Here is a 26,372-nt window from a genome sequence, read left to right as displayed (position 1 = left end):
AGCTGGGCTCAGCCAAAACCTTCTCTTTCCTGATGGAAAATTCTGGCTGTCCCACTGTCCTAGGAGCTGTTTTGAATTTAAATTATCATGGGCTGAATTAATGAACATCCTGAAGTTGCATCCTTTCACAGGCTCCTAACGGGATGCTTTTGGTTCTTCCTTTTCCAGCCTCTGCCAGTGCCTTGATGTTCTCCCCCCCAAAGGGAATAAATGGCTGGGAAGGAATGAAGAGCACAGCACAAAGAGCAGGCATGGTCCAGACCTCACAGGACTAATTATGCTCTTAAAGGGTAAGAAAATAATCTCGGGTACATCGAGAAGTGTCTCAGTAATGCTGCATGGGGTTTGCAGGCATGCCTCCTATATTTGTACATTTAAAAAAAAAAAAAAGAAGTTTCAAAGACACTTCTTGACCTCAAAAAGATCAGTGAGGAGTTCAAAAAAAGAAATTTAATTCCAAGCGAGTTTACCAAGTTTTCTTGACCCTTAAGGATGGAGAAAGCAAAGGAAGGATGCACATGAAGGTCCTGTGAAAATCTAATACTAAAACAGCCTCATGCACAAACTGTGAAGTCTGAAAACACAGAGTTCAAACCCAAAGCAAACCAAGAGCAGGGTATGAATTCCAACGAGGGCAGTGCAGACACCGACAGCTCAGGCTGTGCAAGAGGAACAGAAGGAAAGGTGTTTATTGAAACCCCAAACTTCTGGGGGCAACTCTGGGGTGCATCTGAGAGGCAGGAAAACAGAGAAATAGATCCCAAATTGTTGCCAGGGTTATTTGAGAGTGAGAGCAGGCTGTGTTTGTGACAGAGTGCTCGTGCACAGCCACCCTGGTGTCCCTGAGGGCATCTCCTGGGGACAGTGCCCGTGCTCTGGCACCACCAGGCAGCAGAGAGAGGGGCAGAGCTGGCACAGCAGTGTCCTGGAGGGGATGTCAGTCAGGTGTCCACACCCCCAGCCACCTGGGGAAACACCTCCAAGCCAAAGGTGAGCCTTTAAAAACTGCGGCAGAGCTCGCTGAGGCTGCTGAGTGGGAGCTCAGCCTGGAAAAAAGGGACGTTGTGTCCTCTTTCCTAGGCTGCTCCCTCCTCCTCCTCACAGAGCCAGGCTGTGGCCCGTGGGATTCTCAGGAAATCCCTTTTCTCAGGGGACAGGGCTGCTCCCCAGAGCTGCTGGAGGTGCAGCACATCCCCCGTCCCTGGCAGCCCCACATTCCAAGTGCCTCTTTTTATCCATCAGCCCTGACAAAGCAGCTGCAAGGTGCACTCAGGTCTGTCTCTGCTGAACACATCCCTTTTATTGCTTCTCAGCAGTTCACAGCATTAGCATAAAACAATCCAGGCGATTGTTTCCCCTAAGAGAACCGGGGCCTGTTTACAAACTCGTTTTATTTTCCCAATATTCCATTGTTATTTATTTCAGACAGAGCTGTCAGATGAATGCACTCCCTCATGCTGGACAGCTTGCTTTATTGCCTGTTATTAAGACATAACAGATAGAACCTGGCAGCCTCTGCCCACGTCTGCCAGCCACCACTGAAAGGCAAATTAAGTCGAAAATGGAGATCTCCAATATTTCTTTGGCCCAAAGTTATATTAGTTTTTAAGTCATTTTGTATTCATAGAGGATCCTGCATGTTTGTAACATAACCCACAGTAAACTGTTCAAAGGAAAAGTTGGGTTTTTTAAAAAAATTCTTACTCCAAGTACCTCTGAGAAATTCAGGCTTTAGAATACAGCTCTGGTTTTGGATGGGGAATTGAAAAGAATGCAATTTTTTAAACTGTAACTGAAGCCTACCATTCTTCCTTATGAGATTTCAAATATTAGTTGTTACAAAGTGCTGGTTATTTTGGGGAAGCACAAGTCCAATGGAATGGCAGAACCACCTTCCTCACCACCCGCAGTTCTTGTGTAAGTAATTCTATTCACATTTTTCTTTCTCTGTTTTTTTTTGTTTTTTTTTTTTTTTTCCCCCTTCACCCCAGGACTGAGTTGCTAATTTGGGATGGTCACAGGAGCTGCTCTGGAAACACCTGCAAGAGGAAGAGGTAGGATCATCCCTTACTGCCTCTCCACCTTTTCCTCCTGCACTTTCCCAATGCCAGCTTAGTGTTTATCAACTCACTGGAGAACCAAACCCCTTCTATTAATGCAAATAACCCCGAGCTGTATTAACATGATCCAAGGAAGAAAGAGAGATCAGTTTAAAGGAAGACTAATCTGGAACTGGGGAGGCAGAGTAAGGCAGGAGTGTCCGCCTAAGACCATCTGAAAGGAAAAAAACCTGATTTACTCAGGAAAAATTACTTCAGTCTTGTTTGTGTACATCCTTGTGATTTGTTGGGATCGTTATTAACCCTAACTGCAGCAGCTGGGTCAGCTCCCTATTATGCAGGCAGAATCCACCCTTTAAAAACTTAAAATAAATAGTTGTGCTGTGCCAATGTTGCCAAGGAAAAGGTTTTAGAGCTGGAAAATCTCAGGAGAAGCTGCAGCATGTAAAGAATGGGCAACTGCAGCAGCAAATAGGGCCTGCAATTTAATGCTAAATACTGATACACAGAATAAATTATTAGAAAAAAACCCAACTCTTCTTCAGTATAATTATATTGGGTTTTTTTCCCCAGTTTTTTTTTTCCACTTTAGGGAAGAGGAAGCAGCCTGATGGGATAGATGGGAAATTAAGTCAGGTAAATAGAGGTGGATTTTTGCCCATCCTGCTACAAACCTGTAGGCAGAAGCTTGGGCAACATTTTCAGATGGATTAAACCCCCAACATGTGCAAATACATGTAATAGGAACAAGCAATAACACTTTGAGATATTCTGTTATTCCCTCAATGTAATAAATATTTTATTAGAGCAATAGAAAAGAATGCATACAGATAACCATAGGATACACACACAACTGGAAGTTCAAGGATAAATTTCAACCTTTTCAATATGAAACAAGGTACTGGGTACATATCTCATGGAGATATAGAACTAGAAATCAAGTAAGAATACAATGTAAGCGCATGAAAAACAGGCAGTACAGGAACCTGGACTAGAATTTTGTGAAACAAGAGTCACCCTTTGTTGCATGAAACAGAACTATTTACTCACTAGGAACACCTGGATTTCCATGTCCCACCCACCCCCCCTGTTTGCAAGTGTCTGAAAACAACACTGATCAGCCACATGGAAAAAAACAACTAATTTTTAACTCATTTATAGCTCTCTATGTACAGTATATACAGCTCTTGCTTTCCTCAGCAGCACTTTGTCTCATCTGGAGCTCATCAGCTGAATGCCTATCAAGGTATTTTTTCTTCAGTGCTACCATAATTTTATTAATCCTGGTTCTCCTTCTGTAGTCCTGTGTGTTGTAACAGTATTGGAAATGAAAAAAAAACAAACAAAAAAACCCACAAACCAGTCTTTAAGAGGAGATGATTATGCCATGTGAACACGTGCTGGAACAGGGATGCTGTGCCCTCTCTAAAATAAAAGGTGTCTAAAAGGCTGATTTGACTGAAGCCACAACTCTACAAGTCCAATGGACCAGGCTAAATGTATCTTTAATTTACTGCCATGAAAGCAAGCACAGATTTCTCCACAACAGCAAGTCTGAAGAGTTGTTGTACCATTTTTTTAAGAGGCTAATATTGCCATGAACTTCCCAGACTCATGTGACAGTGGTGGGGTGCAGCTGAGAGCCAGAGCAGCTGAACAGTTCAGAACTGGTTACAGAGCAGCACGAAGGAGAGCTCTGACTGTAAATCTGAATCCAGGCTGTTGGCAGAGAAATGAGCAGGAGAATTTGGGGCTGCAGGTCTGGGAGCACCACGTCACGAGGGAGAGAGGGAGGGAGGGGGTGGCTGTCCCTCTTCATAAGGCCATGGGGCCCCTGCCTGTCACCAGTGCTGCCAGCTGGGCACTTCAGCCCCTGAAACACCGCCAGGAGGGCAGTCACATCCTCCCCAGGGAGGGCAAGTTTGGATACGGACAAAGAGCCTGGTTAGGAAAGGTAAAGAGGGGAGACGAGGAAATGAATTTCAGAATTTACTGGTGAAGGGTGGGTGCATGAGAAGGTGCACAAACATCCTCCAAACCCAGCTGGGATCACTTCTCAGCAGCAGCACTGGAGGCTCTGCCTCTGCCCTGCTCCAGATGAGATTTCTTCTGGGAGTTCTTTGCATTCAGAGCAACTCCCACAGGAAAATGATCCCAACTCCTGGGTGCTGGCACTGCCTTGGTTGTGTGACCCTCCCACTGGTAACAGTCCTCTCATTTCATCTTTTCCATGCCAAGTGTTATTTTAGCGAAGCAGAACAGACCCAGAACAATTCAGGGCTGTTGCAAAAATGGAGTTTCTCACTCTCCCTTCTAGCCCTGACCTCAGAGTGCCATCCCTCCCCCTCTCTCTTACACTGTATCTGAAGTATGTTAACATGTAAACTCCTTTGGTTCAAGTATTAAGGCATTTTAGATTCCTTTTTAAAGGATTTGCTAAACTTTACATGGTATTTTTACTTCAACTTACAGTGAAATATAAAGAATTTAAAAACACGTCAAGAAAAAAACATGCATCAACCACTGCAGTTTGGTTTGTTTTTTTTTTTTTTTTTTTTTTTTTTTTTTTAAAAAAAAAGCACTTTAGTAACCAATTTTTCCCTCCCCCAGCAAATGCAAATCTATCAGCACAACATGGAATTAAGGGTCAAGGAAAATATTGTTGCTAAGAAGCTGGAGACACTGAAGATACTCAAGACTGATGGACCAGAACCTCTTGCATCCATACCTGTGACAAAGGAAAAAAGGAATTGAGGATTAAATGAAAGCATTAAGTATGGGCTGTGCCACATTATTACTCTTCCTAGATGCTAAGCAAAAAATATTGTAATTTTTTTCTTGCAAGCACTACACAGCTACAAAAACACAGAAAATATTTTAAAAATTACAGAGCTATCTTGCAAAATGCTGTGATCACGAATGGTTTTAGCTCTGGTTTAGCTGACACGGTGGTGTTTGGTCAAAGGTTGGACTCAATGCCCTTGGAGGTCTTTTCCAAACACAACGATTCTGTGAGTCTATTTTGAAGGTAAGAGGTTTTTTTTTGAAAGGAGAAAAAGTTAAAAACTTCACATTTTTAATACCAATTTACATGGTAGCTGAGCAGAATGGAGTTTGCCATGCATAAGGGCATGAACACTTTCAACTACTTTCCTTTTGATTACCTTATTACCATACAACACCCAAGCATTAATTTTAGGTTGGTTTTGGTTTGTTTTTTTTTTTTTTTTTCTTTTTTTTCTCCCCCAATCAACAAGGGAACCGAAGACAAGCTGGGACAAAGGAAAAGTGGTTCAACCTACTGGCTAGCCTGGGGATGAGGATCTGCTCGCTGCTGCTGCCATCTCCCCCCTCTGTGGTTGCTCTGACCTCGATAAAATAATCATCCTTGAGCTGCAGCCACAGCTCGGCCGTGGTCGTGTCCGTGGTCAGCACGTCCACCCTGCTCTGGCTGCTGGTCCTGTACAGAACCTGCAACACAGCACAGCCTCAGCACCTGCCCTGCCACCTCCCTGCCTCCAGCAAACAAGCTTTCAGCTTTCAGAGGTGATGGCATGAAAGAAAAGAGCTGGGGTTTGGTTAATATTCCAGGGCGGAATTAACATTTAAAGGAAGAAGGGAACACCAATCACAGCCTTTTTTTCCAGATTTAATTTAAAATGGCACAACCGATGATAATACGTATTGTGTATTACTTTTATTACAATAATATGAAATAATGGGTGGTGGGGCACTGGAACGAGCTGTAAACATGTTCTTCTGGCCAGTACAACTCGGTGGGTAATCAGATCTTCAGCCTAAATCTTTTATTCAGGAATATAGCATGTGGGATCCAGCTGTACAGAACTTATCAGGAGCATCCTCAGCTATTCTTTTCCACACACTTATATGACATATTTAAACACTTCTACATTTGTGTGCTGATCAGATTTAGAGCAGATGCAAGAGTGTAATTTCTATCAGGGAAATGAGCATGCTCCACAGCAGGCAAGAGGTGAAAGGATTTAAAAATATCAGTTTAATATATGTGATAAAATATAATAAATATACCTGGCCAGCAATGGAAGCTACAACCATCAGGCTAAATCTTTCTGGTTTCTTTCATAGTTTTATCCATTTGGGTAAACGTTACACATTTAAAGTAAGTGTTATGGATGTGCAAGTGTTTAAATGTTCTAAGATCCAGGCGTGGCTGGGATCCCAAGAGCTGAGCAATGCCAGCGTGGGGAGGGAAAGGGACATTACTGGTGAGACACTGATAGAATATGATTTAAAATCCCTAAAAAGGAGACCCCAGTGAAATGGTTTCGGGGTGGTATTGTGCATCCTTTGAACACGCAACCAGACAAGGAAATTCCAGCTCTGGGCTGCTCCCAGCTCTGTCCCCACTGACCTTGTAGCCCGTGACCTCGGACTCGTTGTCCATGGCTCTGACCTCCTCCCAGCTCAGGATAACTCTGGAGTCTGTGACGTTCCAAACCACGTTTCCTGGGGGCTGGCTGGGTGCTTCAAACATACAACAGCACAACTTTAATTTAACTGGCACTGGCGATTGATCCACCAGCTCAGGTAATTGGCTGTCATTACACTGGGGATGCAAAAGCAGCTCCAGTGCAGGCTCCTCTCTGTGCATGTTATGGTTCAGAGGCTACATTCAAAAACAGAAAGAAGGGATAAGCCAGAATGGCACATAAATTGTTGTTTCTGAAGCTGAAATATCAGTTGCTGGTCCTTCATTCAATACAGCCAGACAGAAGCATGTGCCTTAGGACATGGGTGATTAATTAGAACAAACTCTAATGATGGTAACAGACAATTTCTAATTTTAGTACAGTGCCAAGAACAAGAAAATTCTTCACAATATACTGTTAGACAAATTTAATTTCAGTGAATATTCAAATTTACCCATTATGCTGATTTACTTTAAGATGTTATCTAAAATACTTCAAGTTTTTTTTTTTTTTTTTTTTTTTTTTTTTTTGTTGTTGTTGTTGTTGTTGTTGTTGGTTTTTTTTGGTTTTTTTTTTTTTTCATCTGTTGGTTCTTCCAACTTGAGTTGTGGTTCTGAACTGAGCCTGTGCCAAAAATGGGCTTTGGCCAAGGGAAATCTGCTGGGATTTTTTGTTCATTAGCAACCCAAGCCTGTTATTTACAAAGCAGCTGCACAAGCTTTGGGCTCTGCCCCTTCGTGTACCTTGGAGCTGCCAAGCTTTCAGGGAAGTACAAACCTCTTCAAACACCTCAGGTTGGTTTCCCAGAAAATGGGTCCTGCAGCGACACAAATCAATGATTAAAATCCTTTCTAAATGTGTTAAGGAAAACAATTTACTGTTGCTGTCACCTAGTGGAGGCAACTGCTGCCTAGGTGGATTGAGCTGTGCTTTGAGAGTGGAAGTTCCAGCTTTAAGCACTGGGAGTGGTTTGGAACACTTGCATCCATGTGCTTATAGGTATTTTTTTTCCCCTCTTTTTTTTTTTCCCCCCTCCTCTTTTCAATTCTTTCACAAAGGAAGTTTCCTCCTTTCTTTCCATAAGCAGTCAGATCAAAACTCACCGGATTATACTAAAAAAAAAGAAAAAAAAAACCCCAAAACCCTGTCAGGCTTAAAGAAAAATAAAATATTCCAAAGTCAACCAACCACCCACAGCTATTATTTTTTCACTATTTGTCTTGGTCTATGTACTGAGGAAGATCTAACCTGATGTTCTAATAATAACCACTTGTAAATGGAAGAGGAGATTGTTTCACTCCTGAGAATGAAGTGTTACAGCATGTATGAATCGTTTTCACACTGAGATATTACAGCTGAATTTCAAAGGAAATGAGTCATCCTTGAAATCCACAACAAAATATTAAGATGACATGTGGGAAAAAAAAACAAAGAGTAATTATCTATTAGCACTGTAAGCCTCTGTCTGTGGGATTCAGAAGGCTCCATTTGCTGCAGACACCAAAATCTCCAGCAATCATCAGTGCTCAGAACTTCATCTGTGGCAGGTCCTGATCCATCAAGTCACGTCAGGACATGTCCAGGGAGCTGCAGGGATTTCTGAGCTGCTCAGGTGCTGAAAGCTGCTCTCAGAACAGGAGCGTTGCTCAGAATTAGGAGCTGATGGACAGAACACTGGGGTTTATTTTAAGACTTTCTAAATATGAAGCAATTGTAACAACTTAGGCAAGTCTTCCCCAGTCACTTGGCATTTTACATAGCAATATTTAAATTTCCACTTGTAATTCTGGGCTGCAAATAGGCGTAATTCAAATTGAAAAGCAAAGGTATTTTAATTGTCAAAGGCTCGATTTCAATTTTGAAATGCTCTGCCAATAGAACTGAATGATTTGTATTTCTTGATAAGGCAAGAGTTTCTGAGATGCACCTGGCAGGTCTTGTGGGGGAGTGCAAATCCTTCACAGTGAAAACCACACCAATCACAAATGCTCAAATTAAATTACAAATCGGGATTCATTAAAAATCACACTTTTTAATGAAAAATCAGTTTCTAGTGCAGTAGCAGGGAGAATTATTTCTCTTAGCAATTCAACTAATTTATCAAAATCTTCAGACTGACATTAGTCCTTATTCACCAGAAAGATCCACGGACATAATGCAGTTAATTTTAATTTTTAACTATTCCAAACAGCAGCGATTTACCCAAGGGCCTGACCCAGATCCTCTTCACACCAGAGAGATCAGGGACTTGTCCAGCTCTCAGTTACACACCCCAAAAGTGAGGGGCACACTTAAAAAAAGATTGAAAATCCCTGAACTGACCAGCCTGGTACCACCTCCAGTGAGCAGCCACAAAGATGATTAATTAGAAAAAAAATTCCTTTTCTCATGTCCTGTCCAGGCTGCAGGCAGTCAGTCACTTCAGCCAGTTCATGGTAATTGTGCATATAATCTATTTAAACTGGCAAATCTGAGTTAGTTTAGTCCTCAGTGAAAGACTGACATTCATTTTTGCATATAAGAATTTCTGATAAACCAGCTTATTTCATATTATTAAGGCTACAGCTCCGTCTGCTCGGGGGATGTTAATGACTATTGCAGGGAATTTGACCCCTCAGACAGATTTAATTGTGTGTTCTGTGCCTCTGACAGGAACACTTCAGGACTGATGACCCTGATTCTGAGCTGTATTACAATGGAGGGGCACACTAAAAATATTTCCACTCGTAGAAAAATTAGTGCAGCCTTTGACAATCTGTTCTCCAGCTTAATTTTGCCTTTGCAGCTGCAGAGTGGCCTCCTGTGCAATTTGTACCAGGGGAAACAGTGGACATGAAGGATTGTTTTGCATGAACTCCATGAGGTTCATTGCATTTCAAAAGCCATGCCCCAGAGAACTTATAAATATGTTATAGAACACTGAAAAATTCAACAAGTCTCTTCCCCCCCCCCCCCCCCCCCTTTCTAAATAACAGAGATTTTTCTTTTCAATTTCTTCCAGTCATTAGCAGCATAATAAAGGTTCTGTGCAGAAACTACAGCTCTTCCTTGGGCTCCCCTGAACGCTTGGGTTTTACTCACCCTGCTGAAGCTCTGTGCTCGACTGCACGGAAATCTGGGCCACTCATACTGCGATTCCCAGGAATGCCACTGTTGTTCTTCTTCCCCCTGCAAGTGCTGCCACACCATTTATGCCTCTCCCCACTTCCAAGCGAGATACTCACGTGGCTTTTTGGTGGTGGCATTGACAGTGGCACTGAAGGGCCCTGCTCCAGCACTGTTGTAGGCACGGACTGCTGTGTAATAAGCCAAGTTGCTCCTCAACCCTGTAATTTTTATTGATGTTTCATTTCCTGCTGCTTTTACTCTGTTTGAAGATTCTTCTTTTTGGCCATTATTCCAGTACCTAACCTAGGAGATTAAAAAAAAAAAAAAAAACCACAACATTTAAGTCTTGCATGGAATGGGCTGTTCACCCACAACACTGTACTCCACTCTTTTAAGTGCATTCCTTTTTTTCCTTCAGCTGGAAAAGGTAGAAATACATTAAAGTTTCAGAAATATGTTTACGGGGCAAAAATAAAATATTCTTATCCATCTGCTCCTCACGCTTGCTGCTCTTTTCAGTATGACTGCAGGAAAAAGGCAGTTGAAATATTAGATCTTGCTTGAACTAAAGAATGACAAGAGGAAAAACATCACTTCATTAAGAGGGAAACAAGCTCAGAAAAATGTACCTTAAAAGAAGTTTCTTTGAAAGTAAATGTAATTCTAAAAAAACGTTGGTTCGGAGTTATGTCAGATACTTGGCTATCTATCAGCACAAGAAGAAAAACACAACTTCATTCTGTGTTTTTTTAACAAAGATAGAAAAAATTATCCTTCCTCTGGCTGTAAGTGGGGCAGGAAGAGCCAAGATTTGGGGTGAATCTGTGTGGTTGTGCTGCAGGACCCTTATGGCCCACGGCCCTTCACAAAGACTGGATTTTATTTTAACAAATAGGGTTGATTCAACGAAATATTTTAATCTCCAGACTCACCTCGTAGCCCAGCAGCCTTCCATTGCTCATCTTCCAGGGAATGGCTGTCCAGGACACCTGGATGGCCGAGGAGGACAGGCTGGTGGCAGACACTCCCGAGGGGGCTGTGCTGGGCTCTGTGTTGGGAAACCAGGCAGGGAGAGGTGACTGTGGGACTAAACCTGATTAAACCTGTCCTCATCCCAGCCCACCTCACCTCCCTGAGCTGCTGCTGCTGGGCTCCCTGGTGGGACAGCTCATGGAAGTGTTGCAATACAAACAGCTGGGACTCAGTTTCTTCATGTAGAAAAGCCAATTCTTTATTCACAAAGCTCATGTTTACAGGAAATACCAGAAGGCACCGTGTCTAATCTAACTGGCTAACAATACACTGAAATTCAGATTCCTGGTTGGTAAATGGCCTGTGTGTATGTCCATCAAATCCCTCTATTTCTGGTTAGTTTACATATTTTCTTCACAGATTCCCATGGGATACATCTTTTGTCATTACAGGTGCAACCTCCTTTCCTCTACAAGAATAGATTGCTATGCAAACTCATTCTCATCCCTCTGATTTTTTTCACTGGGGAATTTATAAGGTAGTTGTCAGCTTAGCTAGAGTACCATATTTTTAAGGCCTTTCTTTTATAATGGGCAGCAGTGGAAGGGTTTGGGGTGGCTGAAGGCTGTACCTTCCTCAGCTGAGAACACCGTGGTGACGGTGCTGAAGGGACCCTCTCCTTTGTTGTTGTAGACCCCGACTTTGACCTCGTAGGGAGAGAAGGGCAGGATGCTCTCATTCCTGAAGACATATCTGGGGGTGTCAGGAGAGGTCACCACAGTCTGGATCCACGTCGTGGTGCCCAAGGGGCGGAAAGCAACCACGTAGCCAAATCCTTCCCCGTTCTGCAGCTCCTCGGGGACGGGCTGGGACACAACAACACAGGGCTGTGAGACCACTGGGGATGCTGGGCAGGAAAAAACTCATGCACGTGATGCAGGTGCTGGCACTGCTCTTGGCATCAAACCCTCAGCCAATTAACTCTGGTACTGAAGCCTTCAGTTTGAGCTTTCACATTTTCCAGGTTCTGCACTGCCTTAGTAAATAACTCTGAAGTCCACACCGAGTGTTCCAAGTTCTGCTCACAGCTCAGGCACACAAAACAATCCTTTTCCAGCCCCACAGCCAAGGACACCGCTGCAGCTTCACCCCAAAAAGTGCAAAGAGCAGAGAATGGAGGGGAGAATCTGGGAGGGTGGGACTGCAGAACCCGGAGCTGGGACTGGACAATGAACCCCAAGGTGGAAATGGAGCAAAACTGATAAAAGTGTGAGAACTCGTGACCCAGGGTCCATCCTGGCTGTAGCCATGGCCGGGCTCTTGCACTGCCCAAGGTGAATCCTTGGAAGGGTTTTTAATAAATCCCTGCCTTATTCCTTTAACTCTGTGCAGCCCCTGCTCCAGGGAGCCTCTCCAAGCATCAGTACAGCACAGCAAAATGTGCTCCCTTCAACCTATTTTAAGGTTTGCATTTCAAGAAGAGAACAACTTTCAGGTATAATCTCTGGCTCTCACTAAGAATTCTGCTTCAAGACACTCTTCAGTAAATACAACTTTTCTTTCATCAATCCCCAGTTCATAAAAAATGAATAATTGCTTGGTCAGCTATTAGAGAATCCAATACCACCTTCATACAGTGGCTTAAACCTTCTTCTGATGTGACTATGATTAGATAACCACACAGAGTAGTCAATGCTAGGATCAGAATATTAACAGTTATTTAAATCGTTAAAAAAGGGATACATAATATAAATTGTATTGGTTAGCATGTGCATCCAGATTTAATGGTAGGAAAGCAGGGACTGCAGATCTGCACTCCAAAGCCCAATTCTTTGGATAAATCATCCCCCTGCCCTCCTGCCTTCTTTTTAGCATTAACATTTGTTTGAGAACAGAAGCAATCCCAGCCAAACTGAATTCCCTGGAGATTTCCATCCAGCACAGGGACACGTGAGAGTGGAAGAACCAAGGCCAACGTGTAGGGCTCACATCACACATGGCCCAGAGCACAGGCACATCCCAGAGGAGAAGCTGCTGCAGCCAGGGAGATTCAGAGAGAGCAATAAGAAAAGAAACAAGTTCTGTGAAGAACTTACATCCCACGTTATGACCAGCTCAGATCTGCTGCCTCCTCCCCCACTGACCTCAGACGGGGGAATTTCGGGAACTGTGGAAAGGAAATGCAGAGATGTCTGCAAAGAGCAGAGACAGAAGAACACACCACATCACCCTCATGCACCAGTTTAACCCATATTCACACTCCTTTTGCAATCAAGATAGATTTTTGGGGGGCAGTACTGGAAAGCCTCAGCCCTGACCCACATTTATCCTTCCCTGGGCCACGCTGGGTTTCCTCTGAGCACCTGGAGAGCCTCAGCAGCTCACGGATTACACCACGTCTGCTGCGCTTAGGAACTTGGGAAAAATGGAGACAAGCTTCATTCTTCTAGAGTAAACTCAGAGAATGGCCTGGGTAGGAAGAGACCCCAAAGATCATCTTCTTCCAGGACACCTTCCGCTAAACCATGTTGCTCAGAATTCCATGTCCTTGAACACTTCAAAGGATGTTATGCAGACAAACTGGGAAATGGCCTCATTCCAAGTGAACTGGGGTTAAAACTGATGGGTTCTTCTGAGCCACATGCTTGTTACCTGGAAGGGTTTCACTGATCAAACACCAGGAATGAAAAGTCCTTGTCAAAATTAACTTCTTTCCATCCATTACTACCTTCAGACTCTGCAGCACTGCCTGAACTGGCAGAATTTTGGCACAATAAACACAGTTTAGATGGATTTACATGTTATGCTTCTGTGATGTTCAGTAATGCAACACAAACTGTCCCACAGCTCAGTGGAAAAATATGAACAAACTTCTTACAGGCTTTTATATCCAATGGTAATTCCAAGCTTGTTTTCAAAGAGCCAAAGACATGAACACTCCTTTTCTTTGTTAACATTCAAGATTCTTGAATTGAAAGCAAATAGAAGGACCCACTAACCTGCCTCTTCAGTTCTTACTTTTTCTGAGGGCAAACTAGGCTCTCCACCTCCTATTTTGTTACTGGCAACTACACGAAATTCATATTCAACCCAAGGATTTAAATCCACTACTGTGCTTGTGAAGGTTTTCCCATCGATCACATCCGGGACTAGGAAAGAGAAAGGGAAAAGCAAACTCAGGATGACGGCGCCAGAGACATTCTCACAGACCTGCTTTGGGAACCGTGCTCACCTGTGGTGGCTTGCTGCCAGCCCACGGAGAAGGGAGTCCTGGCCTGGATGGTGTAGGTGGTCACGGGGCTGTGGTTGTCCGTGCCCTCCTGCCAGGAGATCTGGGCAGTGGTGTCCGTGATTTCGTCCACCTTCACGTGCTCAGGGGGCCCAGGAGAGCCTGGAATGGGATGGGAAACCAGGCAGAGAGTTTTGGTGAAGCCCTGAAGCAGCCTGGGAATCACCTCCAGTAGGATGGATTCCCGTTTTTTTTTTTTTTTTTTTTTTCTTTCTCAGGGAGGAGGAAAACAATTCAGACTGAAATAAGAACTCTTGTAATCATGGTTTTACATTCACTGAACTTAATTCTGATAATTTCAACCTGAAATTCTCTCAAGGGCAGAACAGATAACTGGGTTTTGGTTTTTTTACCAAGAACCTTTGTTCAGCACATCCCTCTGTCTTTCCAATGTCTTTTCCTTTAGTCCTAAATGTCCTCATTAACCTACAGATACATCTCTGTAGTCTGGAAATTTTTTACCTACAATTTCTTTACTGTACAAGGCACTGGAACAATTTTTCAGCACATCTGACCTGCACCCCAAACAGCAATTCAATCAGACAAACTTCCTGCTGCCTTCTGGAAAATCCTCATTCTGGGCATTTCCTGGCCAAAATGCTGGATTTTGTCTCACCTGCACCAGCAAAGAGGGTTGAAATGAGTAACAGTGCATTAACATTGAGAAAATATCTGAAATATTTTAAAATATATTGAGGAAGTGCTGATTATGTAGAGTGCTTTTCTAGATCAAAGCCGTTACCTTGCAATAAATGTAACTATAACATCAGCAAAGAAAGTCACAATTCTGTCTCGACTGTGAGCATTCCAGCTCAGAATGAAAAGGAATAATCCTGCACTGTAGGCTTTAAGCCCTAGGGCAAAGCCTCTCTGGGCTCTGGCAGAATTGCCCATTTCACAGCAAGGATTCTGGAGTCCCCAGCACTTCAGTCTGCAGAGGCAGCAGCTCCAGCTGTCTCAGAGCTCCCAGTGAGCTCCCTCTTGCTGAAGGACTGGCAGTGAAAAGAGAGGTGAAGTCACTGTTATAACCTCCAGCTCCTCATTTCTCTGGGGAAAAAAAAAAATGAAGCTTCACCCAAAACCTGAGCTGTAATTCTCCCTAACTGCAAGTCAGAATGACACAATTCAACTCACTGCCATTCATCACCCCATTCAAGCCAGGGATGGGTTCTGCAGCCTCCAAGATCAGCTGTTTCTACAGTGAGTAATATAAAATGAGGTGGAAAAGGTGATGCTGGGCTGGGCTGGGTTGTACCTCGCACGATGAGGTCGGCAGCAGAGGCCACACTGTCCACCTCTGTCTTCACCATGCACACGTACTTCCCAGTGTGCTTCAGCTGGATGTTCCTGATCATCAAATCACCTGAGGCACTCTGGGGGAATACAGAACACCCATTAATGCAAACACGCCTCCCCTGCAGTCCAGTGCTTTCTATGCAAAGGGAAAAGAAATCCGCCAAAAATGTGAAGTTGCTCAAAAGCTGCATTGCAGGACAGCAAATTACTGCCCATCAGCAGCTCCGTGATTGTTGGCTGGGAGCGTTTTCCCAAAAAAACATCAGGTAATGTCTGTTTTTTGGGAGAAATGAGCTCCAACATGGGGAGCTCATACTGGGAAGGCATCTCCTGCCTGGAACCCTCAGTAACCTCAGTGTCCTGTGACCATTTGTCTCAAAGCCCTAAAAAGAGAGAAATGTGTTTTCTGTGGCCTTTACCAATTTGATTTCTAGGCAGAATTCATGGAGTTTTGATCTAGAACTCCTAAGTCAAGTCATGAGAGATTTTTAAGGAGTTCCAAAGAGTAAAAGACAAAGTTGAATTCAGTCCATTCTCCAGGTTATTGGGAGCACTTTCATTCAAAGGTTGCACATTCTAGGTGAAATTTCCCATTTTACAAGCCCAAATTCTACTCTTTGCTATTCACTGAATATTTCATCTTTAGTACTTTTTCCCATTGTTCTCTCTCAGACTACAGCATGTGTTTTTTTCCTGAATCATGGGAAACAGAAATAAAACTTGTATGAAACTGTAACTTCCTATCACATTAGGGCTCTTCGTGAACTGTTTGTTTTCCACACCATTGAACAGAGAACTTGATATTAAAAATTTGCTAGACAATGCCCCTTAAAAAAAAAAAATCTCCCCTTTATGTCAGCTGAATTACTGCCTTAACTCAGTTCCAGTTGAATTTTCCAGGTGAAAAATGCCTCAGTCAGATTTTAATTTTTAAATTTTCATTTTCTGGAGAAGCAGCATTTTCTTCAAGGAAAGAACCCCATTTTGTGGGTACTTTCACCTACTCTGGCCACTGATTCATGGGCAAACAGCAGTATGGGAGAAAGGCGAAGACATGACTTTGAAGCTTATTTTACTATTGGAAAAAACAGGAACCTTTCAAAACATTTGGTTATTTTTCTTTGTTTCAGCATTACAATGTCTCAATTCTTTATTCAACATAAGCTGAAGCCAATTCTGCCTCATTCCCTTCCATGTGTGTGCCTGGTCTTCTGTGAAAGCACAGATGGAAGTTGTTTGCAGGACAATTCAGTGCTGATTGCTTACAATAAATTAGAAGTTGAGTCAAAAGCAATCTAAAATCCATCTCCTTGATTGGAAGTGGATATTCAGGGAATGCCCAACACCAGCAGTGAATGCAAGCAAATCACATCCTGCACACACTGATCTCAGAAAACTCAATTTGAGACATCTCAACAAAGGGGAAGGGGGACTCAAATAGAACAGTTTTGCTTGAAATAACCCCCAGCAGAATGTTAACACTGCATTTCAGTTATGTGTGGGGTTTGGGAAGAGTCTCCAGGGGCTGGGGAAGCAGGAGGAAGCTCCCCTGCAGCAGGCAGCCCTTCCCAGCAGGGTATCCCAATCCTGCCTGCTCACAGCAGCCTTTGGCAGGGTGGACAAGCCCAGGTGACAGTGAAATCACCTTCATCCCTTCCCCAGCTGCCTGGAATACAAACACAGAGTATCCCAGCAGGAGCAGCTGCTGGAATTCCTCAGGCCAGCCCTGGCTGAAGAACAACCCCAGGCACTGCTGGTGATCCCCAGTTTTGGGGCAAGTCTGCTCAGAATTTGGGCATCTGCTTGGTCTGCCGTGCTCTTTAGTAAATCTCCTGGTTGACAAAAAAAATCAAAAAAGCAGCAAGACAAAGAGGAGGAGAGGAGAGGGAGAGGAGAGGAGGAGGAGAGGAGGAGGAGGAGGAGGAGAAGAGGAGGAGAAGAGGAGGAGAAGAGGAGGAGGAGGAGGAGGAGGAGGAGAAGAGGAGAATTTGCAGCTCACCCCTCCAACCTTCTCGAAGTGAGAGGCATCCCTCTGGAAGTCGGTGAGGGTCCCGTTGAAGTACCAGGTGAAGCTGATGTCCAGCAGGGGATCGTGCTGCACCTGGCAGGGCAGCACCACGCTCTCCCCCACGGTGACATCCATGTTGGAAGGTGCCAAGGTGATCCTGGTTGGCTCTGCAGGCAGCACAGACATTGGTTATTGCATTTTTCTGCACTTCTTAGCTCTGCCTGCCACTGCTCTCCTCGGATGGCATCAGTGACAGCCACTTCCAAAGATGTAGCTGGGAATGGGAATGTTGCCTGGAGCTTTGTGTCCTTGCATTTCCCAGCACGAGCTGCCTGCCACTGGAAAGGTGAATTTTGAGCCTGCTGGGTGCAGCCAACCCAATCCACCAAGCTGAATCCACAGGCTGGAATTGCCATTCCACAGCTGCCTGGCTCTCAGCAACCCCACTGTGCTCGGAGCAGCAGCAGCCCCTGGGCAGATGAAGAGGTGGGAGTAAGGGAAGAACCTAATAAACCCCAGAAACTGGAGGAAATCCACTTAAGGAAGAACACACTGGGTATTTGGGTCCCTACATCACACAGAACATAAATAGTGTCATTAAGAACAGCTGTTTGTTATTCCAGAATCACATTAATGGAGAAAAATTTCAGCTATTGTAAATAATGTAAAAAATAAAATTTAATTCTAGGAATTCTCTGTATATAATTCTATTATTTGTATATAAAGGGACATGAATCATTTAGGAGCACAGGCTGAAAACATGAAGCTGTTAATTCATTGAAGAAAATAATTCTGTTTGGACCCATGAGATATACAGGATATGAAAGGCAGTAGGATAGTAGATAATTCTGAGTTTGGGCAATCTTTCAGATATTAAAATCTTTGAAAAGGAACATTATGAGAGAAGACATTTTTCAGATAAACTTCACAAACTCCTGGCTCTTTTTATCCAGTGTAACAACCAGCAGCCAGGAATGGATGACTTGGAGGAAGGATCCCTCTGAACAACAGTTCTGTATAAAATTTGCTTTTGAAAGACTGTGTTCTCCTGCCCGTGGAGTCCCTGAATGCTCCCCTGCAGCTGGAGTTTCCACCACATCTTTTTCCATGAGCAAACAGCATTTAAACCTCTTTTGGCCAAAACAGATTTTCGACTGGAATATAAAATTACCACCAAGATTTTTTTTTTGACTGACATGTTTTTTTCATAACAAATTAAAAACCCCCACGAACTTAAAAGCATAATTGCACTATTTAGTGTTTAGAGAAGTGAGAGGAGGGAGGGAAGTGCTCAGAACTCCCTCACATCTGAGAAATATCTCTGTCAAAGGCAGAAAAATCCCTCAGTGCCTTTTCAACTAATAAAAGAGCTGTAACAGCTATCCTTTTATCTTTATACATTAAATAAATAACTTCTCATACTCTTTACATTCCAGCAGGCTCCTGAGTCTGCAGTTCCAGTTGCAGCCCCTGTTCCCAGCTCACCCACCTGTAACTACCAGGTTGGTGGAGCCCCTGGCTGTTCCAAACTGGTTTGTGGCCAGGCACGTGTAGCTGCCAGCATCCCCCTTGGTCACGTTGGATATCCTGAGTCCTCCATCCTTTAAGAGTGTGATCCTACAAAATCACCAGGAGATTTTAAAAAGTCGCAGCATTCGGAGACAAAATGCTTTCATACTTGACTGTTATCTCAGACATACTAAACTGTACCAACAATTAGGAAGAAAATGAGCTCTATGGCAGCAGAAACCAGGACAATTACCAACCTGGGGTTTGAAAATGTTGTGACCACCCACTGACAATACACAACAAATTTGAACCCAACCACGTATCACTTTGGACACATCATTTTGGACATCAGTAGAACCAATTTTTTAAGAGATGTGGGCACATGCATGCGTGTGAAAGAGAGAAGTCCCACATGGGCTCCACCTTTTTTAGCTGCATCAACTGAAACTGGAATAATTTTCAGCTCTTTTGTTGTTTACCTCGAGCAATCTTGCACAGCAACCTTGAAATAACTGGGATTACCATGACAACTCCGTGGGATTGTTCATGAACTTCCTTTGTGGAAGGACTTGCAGGACAGAAAATTCTCTTCACCCCACACATATTCCAGCAGTGAGAGCATGGAAAAGCAGGGAAGTGCTTATAAAAGATGTGGGCAGAAGAAAACCCCTAGCACTGATAGGGACAGAGGAGCAGAAATGTCCCCACAGCAGAGGTGACATCCCAGACAGCAGCCCTGGAGGCATGCACAGGGAATGATTTGACTCCCTGTCTCCCCATTTCTTGTTCTCCCATCTGTTCCATCCACAGCTGCAGGGACTTCTACCCTAAGACAACCTGCAGCAGCAAAATAACTGCACCCAAATAAACATTTGTCCACAGCGATTTACAAAAGGTACCCATTTTCCTGATATGCCCAAGTCAAAAAGAGCTTCAGAGCTTTTCTCTCACATCCCATCAAGCCATGTGAGAGGCACCAAACTGGAGCACAGCACCTTGGCTGGATGGTGATTTGGAAATGCCCCGAGCTGAGCTGCAGAACGAGGAGAGCAGCAAACAAAACCTCTCCAGGCAAAGCTCTGCCTGCATTAGCTGGAGTCTTGCTCTGTTTTCAGGGCAAGTGGCAGCTGAACAGGCAGAAAATGTCACCAAACTTACACTGCCACCTTCCTGCCCTTGCTCTGAAGAGCTGGGAGGGTTCTGCCTGCTCACCTCCACCTGTTATTAACCTGAATGAATTAATTACACACCTCTGCTGCTCTTTCTATTTTCATTGCTCTTGAGGTAAAATGATGTCAGCAGATCCCTGTCACTGGCCCCAGCTGAATTCTGGGGTTAAATCCTGCTGTGTTGGGATCAGCATGGGAGAGCTCAGGGTTGTAGTGAGGGGTGACTTGGTCTCTTCTCCCAGGGGACAAGTGACAAGGACCAGAGGAATGGCCAGGGAGGCTTCCATTGCATTTTGGGGAAAATTTCTCCATGAAAGTGTCATCAAGGGCTCAGTATCTTACCCTGACCCAAACCCACATTCCCTAAATGCAAACCACAGCAGTGGGAGTCCACCAGGGCTCTGGAATTCCATTGCTCCACTCCCCCAACAGCAAATTCACCCTCAAAGCCTCGAAGAGGCTGTTTCAAAACTCTGAAAGCAGGAATCTGGGCTCATGCCACAACTGCACTGCTCCATACGAGGAAACAGGATTTTTGGAATTACAGTATAGAAACACACACAACTTTTAAATGCTTTTTCCTTAATTAGTTCAAACTGCATTTTGTATTTCCTTTAAAAAGGTGTTTCAGCTCTCAGTGCTGTAGCTGAGCTACTCTTCCTCTGGGCAAAGGCAGAGCAATAATGAAATTAGCAGATGCAAATTACAAGAGATAACAAGTCACCCTGTTAGAACAACAGACAAAAGCATCTTATTGGGGTGAGAAAGACAGCTATAAATAGGCACTTTAATCCATTTATAACCACAAAGCATCCTGAGGTACCTCAGCTGATGAGGTGGCATTTGAGGTGTTTTTTCAAGGGAGGATGTGCCTCACCAGTGACTTCCCTGAGGTTCATTAACTCGTTTGGGAAAATTCCTAAGTCATATTTGGCTGCACTTCATGTTAGATGGAACACTTAGAATTAATTAAACAGTGCCATATGGTTTATAGGTATTTTAAATGTGTTAAAGACATGAGTGATACATTTTATAGGTAATTAGAATAACATCAAAAAAAAAAGGTGTTAAAATATATCAATTATGGTTACAAGCAAGTGCTGCTGCACTTTATAGCTCAGGCTTCATCTACTTTGATGCAATTTCCAACTGAAAAAATACAAAACCAAAGAAACCCCAAGTGCTGAAAAAGCCTAAGATCAAACAAAGGAAAAAGCAGGATCAGGGAATAAACCTGAAAATGTCTACTGTTTAATTAAAATGAATCACTTTTAGAGTGCTCTGAGCTATTTGCAAGTCTAGCTTGCCCAAAATAATTAAATAGAAAGCTTATTAAGACCCAGATAAAATTAAGAATAATTTTTTTTTTCTAGAATTAAAAACAAAAAGCAAGCAATACACCAAAAAAATCAATTTGAGAAAAATAAAATAGAAATAAAATCTTTACTGGTAAATTAGAAAGAAGTGCAACGCTCCAGTTTTTCCAATTACAAAACAGTAAATGCAGCTCAGAGCCTATGGAAACCCTAAACCCAAAACCCGCTCTGCCCCTCCTGCTGAAACATGACAAACCACAGCTTTTAATTTGCTTAGAATTATTCAGTATTCACACAGGGCACTGGAACACTGTCAGGGAGAGCCCCAGACCTGGGCCACACAAAAAAGAACAACCCAGCCTTTGGCATTCCCTGCACCTGCAGGTGTTTTTCCAAAACGTTTTGCTTAAGGCCAGCAATTTTCCACGGAAATTCCATTTTCCACGGAAATTCCATTTTCCACAACCTGCACCCTTCTGACACCCTGGCAAATGGCACAAAACCTCGAGCCCTTCAAAAGGGACCGTGGGGGGAGTGATGGTCCTAAATCCACCCCAATTCCAGCTGCAGATGGATTTAGGACCTCTCTGGTCATCAGATGAAAACATGATTGACAAACTCATCATCTCTCACTAATTCCTGAGCAAAATTGGGGGAAATTGATGTCTGGGGGAAATTGTTTTTCTCTACAGTCAAATAAACCCCCCTTAACTCACACCCACACCCTGACAGTGAGGTCAGCAGGATGGGGAGGAGGATTAAACAACTTCAGGACTTTGGGGTTCCCAATTTGAGAGAAATTATACCACTTTATATGCTTATTTAAAAACGATACCTCTTTGTATATTGATATCAGAGAGAGCAGACAGGACTGAAACCTGGTGTCATTAATTGCAGCTGTTAATGAGTGCAAACCTTCATCTTCCCAAAGTTCATCTTCCCAAGGCAGTGCTTTATTACTGAGCCATCAGGCAGCATCAAACTCAGGAGTCACAAAAGCACAACTATTTGAGATCCTTATTGATATGGTAATAAACACAGACACACTCCTTTCCAGTCTGTAACACTTCAGTGCAAAGGAACAGTGGAAAAGTGGGTCACAACTGTCTTTTAATGTATCAATCAAATTCCAACTAAATTAAAGCAGATTAATTAACAGGCAAGTCAGCAAAACAGAAATCCTATGCAACTACTGCTAAGTAAATGCATTACTTTTCACATCACACATCTCAAACTGTAATATAAAATGAATAAAAATATTTAATTCAAATTGCAGTGAAGCTAAAACCATTAATTAACACTTCTAAGTATCGTACAATTTTTTTTATCAGGAATAATTTCTTTCCTCCCTTAGTTTTCCATCACTCAGCCACAATGAAAGCTGCTAAAACTGGAGTTTTCCTAAGGGAATTGCACTGGGCAATCTTTCAGTGAAGTTTTTGCAGCATCTCCTCATCTTTTTCTAGTCTTGGTAAATTTAGAAACATCTAGGAATAAAGGTGAGTTTGTTTAAAGGTGAAATGCTGCTCTGCATTTTCACAAAATCCTGGATTTAACCCTCTTCCACTCAAGGTATTTGGGCCAGGAGTTCAGGACTCACTACAACCCACAGGCAGTGACTGTCAAGTACAAGCTGAAAATTCAGAGTCATGTACATGTATAAAACATTAAGGAAAACTTGGAAGGGGTTATGTCTGGGTTGCAGCTATTTTAGTATTTATTCTGGTTTTGGTGAGTTAAACCAGCATCAGGAACATTTAACCTTGGTTAAATATCGAATCCTCCCTTTCTGGAGGACAGAAAGGCAACAAAAATTCGTCCATCTGGAGGTGGAGGTGTCTCATGCACCTGCTAAATTTAATTCCCATTTTCTGTCTTTCCTTCTGCATGTTATCCTATGCTTTCACTTCTCTCTGCACTCCACTGCTCTTTAATGTTTAGCTCTCTTTATTAAAGATACTCTAGGAAAAAAAAAAATCACATACTTTGCAAAATTAACAAGAAACAAGATTGCTTTCTTCAATGTTGAGCGATTTCTCAGCCCAGAGCTCATGAATCCATTTTGAATTATATTTTCTCCCCTTCACAACACACACTATATTCAGCTCATTTAATTAAAATTTACTGAGTCATTATCCAAATCGTCTACATACGGAAAAAGCAGCACCACTTAAAGATAAATTAAGAATACAAGCAAGAGTGCCATCAAAATAAAACTCTCTCAGGCTTTACTAAAGCATTGTGGTCAGTACCTCAGTCAAACCCAAATTCTCTGATGACAAGAAATTCAAGTATTTGTGGTTTTTGTCTTTATTATTCCAGAGTTTCTTGAAGACTTATCAATTCTCCCCATGCTGCTGCAAATGCAATTAAAATTCAGCTCCTTCTGCATCCCCACCTCTCCCAGGTGTTGTCCATGCTGGACCTTCCCTGTGGGAGGAACTCATCCCTCCTGTTTGCTGCAATTAAAAAAAGAGCAAACCCTCCCCACCAGACTTCTCCACTGGCAATGGGAGTTAATGGCTGAAAAATGTACTGCTAATTTGAAACCCTTTTCCGAATTGCAGGAATTTGTAGAACTGCATGAAATTCATGAATTGCAATTATTCACAGAAGACAGTAATGAACCCCAGGGTTTTCTGCAAAGAACCACACTCTGCTCTTCTCTGAAGGCCAGTTCACTTCATTCAGATTAATTCAGGATTACTGCCTCGTTATTGTGCTTCCTCTGGAAGCCATTTACAGTATGTTGTCAAAAATACATGCTCTGGGTCATATTTTGGAATTACCTGCACTTGGCAGAAATCACAGCTGTAATTTATGTTCATAAACCTAAGCAGGCAGCATCATATTCAATTCATTTTTGGAAACTGAGTGTGGATTTCTTCAGCCTGGTATTCTTCACCCCAGAATGATTCCACTTTTTATGGAAATGGGACAAAAGCTAGGAATTTTCCTAAATGGACAAAATCAGATGCTGTGCATTTTTTTTTTGCACATGCTTTACAAAAGCAGTCATAAAAATAAAACCGACTGAGATCCATCAAAAGGCAACAAGTTTCACGTAAATTTGAGAGGCCATCGTTTAATTTAATACATTAATATTGTTTAATTAAAGGCTAGAAGCATTCAATAGCCAAAGCAGTGCTATTTTGGAAGGGATTTTGCTCGCCTGCTTGCAGGCAGGCAGCCAGTGAGGCTGTGGCACCATGTCCAGCTCTGCAACAACAGATGCCCCAACTTCTGCCAAATTGTCACATTTGACAACACTTAACACCAGCACACAGGAAACTCTTGTGGCCCCTGTGAACAAAGAGCCAGGGCGAAGATGACAGTGCCCAAATCTTCTGGGTACAAGGAGACTGCTCCAGCCTCGTGATGGAACAGGTAAAGGTCCCCACTGCAGTCTCTCCAGGTTTTATCTGTCCGGGAGCAACTTCTGTGTTTAGAAATTGCAGAAGAAAAGCACAGCGTGGTGTTTTACAGGAATAGGACCAGAAGAATTCAGTCTAATTTAGAAGCAGGTTCCTGATGCCAGGCTAAGCTTTGTTCAGATCAACACCAAGCTCTAGAGGAGCAGGGACACATTCCTTAAATCACACCACAGTGCCACAGCAGTCCTCCTTCAAAGCCCTCATGTTTGGTTTCCTCAGTCTCACATCTGGCCTTTTGGACTCTTTTGTGACCTTCCAGGGCTGGTGCTGGGACTGCAGCTTGTGTCTGGCTCAGATAGAAAGGCTCACCTGGGGACAGAGTGAAATCCCAAAAAACCAATTCTGGCTCCTCTGAGCATGCACAGCCTGTCAAGTGCTGCAGCTGGAATGCCCAGAGTGCCACACTGACCATGTCCGTGCTAAATCAGACCTGTAATTATCTTCACCACACCTTTCCTCCAAGGAGCTTCTGTGCTGCCCCAGCTCACTCTCTGTAACTCCCAGTCTGTAAATAATGAAATGCAGAGCAGAAAGGCTGGAAAGTCAGCAATGCCCAGTGTGGAGAGATGCAAACCCAAAGGCAGCTCCCGAGCAGAAAGGTATAGCCCTGCATTGTCTTTTTATACAATTTAATCAGTACACTTGTGCAGTTTCAGTTTATGACTAATTCAATTATGCTTTAATGGGTATTGCTGGGAAAAAAACCACATTTACATGTTGTTGGAAATCAACAGCAGGGGGGTATGGGTGAATCACAAACTCTCCCCTGAGAATTACAACCCCAAAACACATCCCCTATCACTCTAACCCTAGCAAATAAACATACAATGATGACATCTGCTATCCCTGGTAGGATCATGGCTGCTTAAAAAGAACCTGGAAATACATTTTCCTTTTCTTCTCATGTTTTCATCTGCTATTCTTGACCTCCCAATTAACTTTTCTTTCTCTTCTCAGCTGTATCATCCTCATTGCTGCAACAAACCTCAATTGCCCCTTTGCCAACATTTTCAGAGCATTCTGTTGAAGCCTTTTAGTACTTCTGACAGGCTTTGCATTCCCAGTTTTCTACCTGGTTCTCTCTATATCAGGCCCAACTCTACATTAAACTGAAAACAAAAACTGCTCCCTGACCTTGGAGAAAGCACCACACTTGCACTCTCAGTGCTCTCATACCATCACAACAAAAAAAAAAAAACAAGCAAAGAACCTCAGGCCAGGCAGACTTCAGAGAGACTTTACAAGTGTTTGGATCCACAGCTGACACTACTGCATAAAACCACACAAGAGCTGCTTGTAAGATTAAAACAAACAAACCAATGTAACGTGGTACCTTTCATTTTCGTGTAGCTGCTCACCTCCCTTCTTCCAGGAACATTTGGCCTTAGGGAAAGCTTTGGGTTTGCACTCAAAATCAACTGTGCTGCCTATCTGAACCTGGACCAGTTTCTTCATTGGGCTCTTGGAAAAATCTGGAGCAGAAGCTAAAACAGAAGGGGTAATAGTAGTGAAATAAAGCACTTTTAATGGGATTAATGACACTGCTATTTAGCACTTACACGGGCACTTCCCAGATTCCAAACATAATTAACACCATTAATTAGCTCTGACACATCTTCTATTGGGCAATTAGGCGTTTTCCCCTCCTTTTCTGTAGCTCATCCTGCTACCAAAGGTCTCAGCTGTGCAGGTGGGCACCCAGCAAGGCAAGCACAGAGGATCACAGCTCATGAACCCAGGCAGTGCTCAGCACCTGCCCA

The 26,372-nt window shown here is 43.1% G+C and overlaps 1 protein-coding gene across 1 annotated transcript in view; it reads right to left on the bottom strand.

Annotated features, from left to right (window-relative positions):
* Positions 1-4,684: 4,684 nt before the first annotated feature.
* LOC134048902 (contactin-3-like) overlaps positions 4,685-26,372 on the bottom strand; it is a 75,655-nt gene continuing 53,967 nt past the window's right edge. The window contains 13 exon segments of the mRNA XM_062500983.1: positions 4,685-4,788; positions 5,363-5,531; positions 6,454-6,566; positions 9,736-9,922; positions 10,552-10,667; positions 11,223-11,457; positions 12,688-12,758; positions 13,591-13,740; positions 13,824-13,982; positions 15,136-15,253; positions 17,176-17,351; positions 18,674-18,801; positions 25,946-26,096. Of these exon segments, the coding sequence (XP_062356967.1) occupies positions 4,685-4,788; positions 5,363-5,531; positions 6,454-6,566; positions 9,736-9,922; positions 10,552-10,667; positions 11,223-11,457; positions 12,688-12,758; positions 13,591-13,740; positions 13,824-13,982; positions 15,136-15,253; positions 17,176-17,351; positions 18,674-18,801; positions 25,946-26,096 (1,877 nt within the window).

This window comes from Cinclus cinclus, chromosome 12 (genome assembly GCF_963662255.1).
Source record: "Cinclus cinclus chromosome 12, bCinCin1.1, whole genome shotgun sequence".
Lineage (NCBI taxonomy): Eukaryota > Metazoa > Chordata > Aves > Passeriformes > Cinclidae > Cinclus > Cinclus cinclus.
This window is presented reverse-complemented; position numbering and strand designations above follow the sequence as displayed.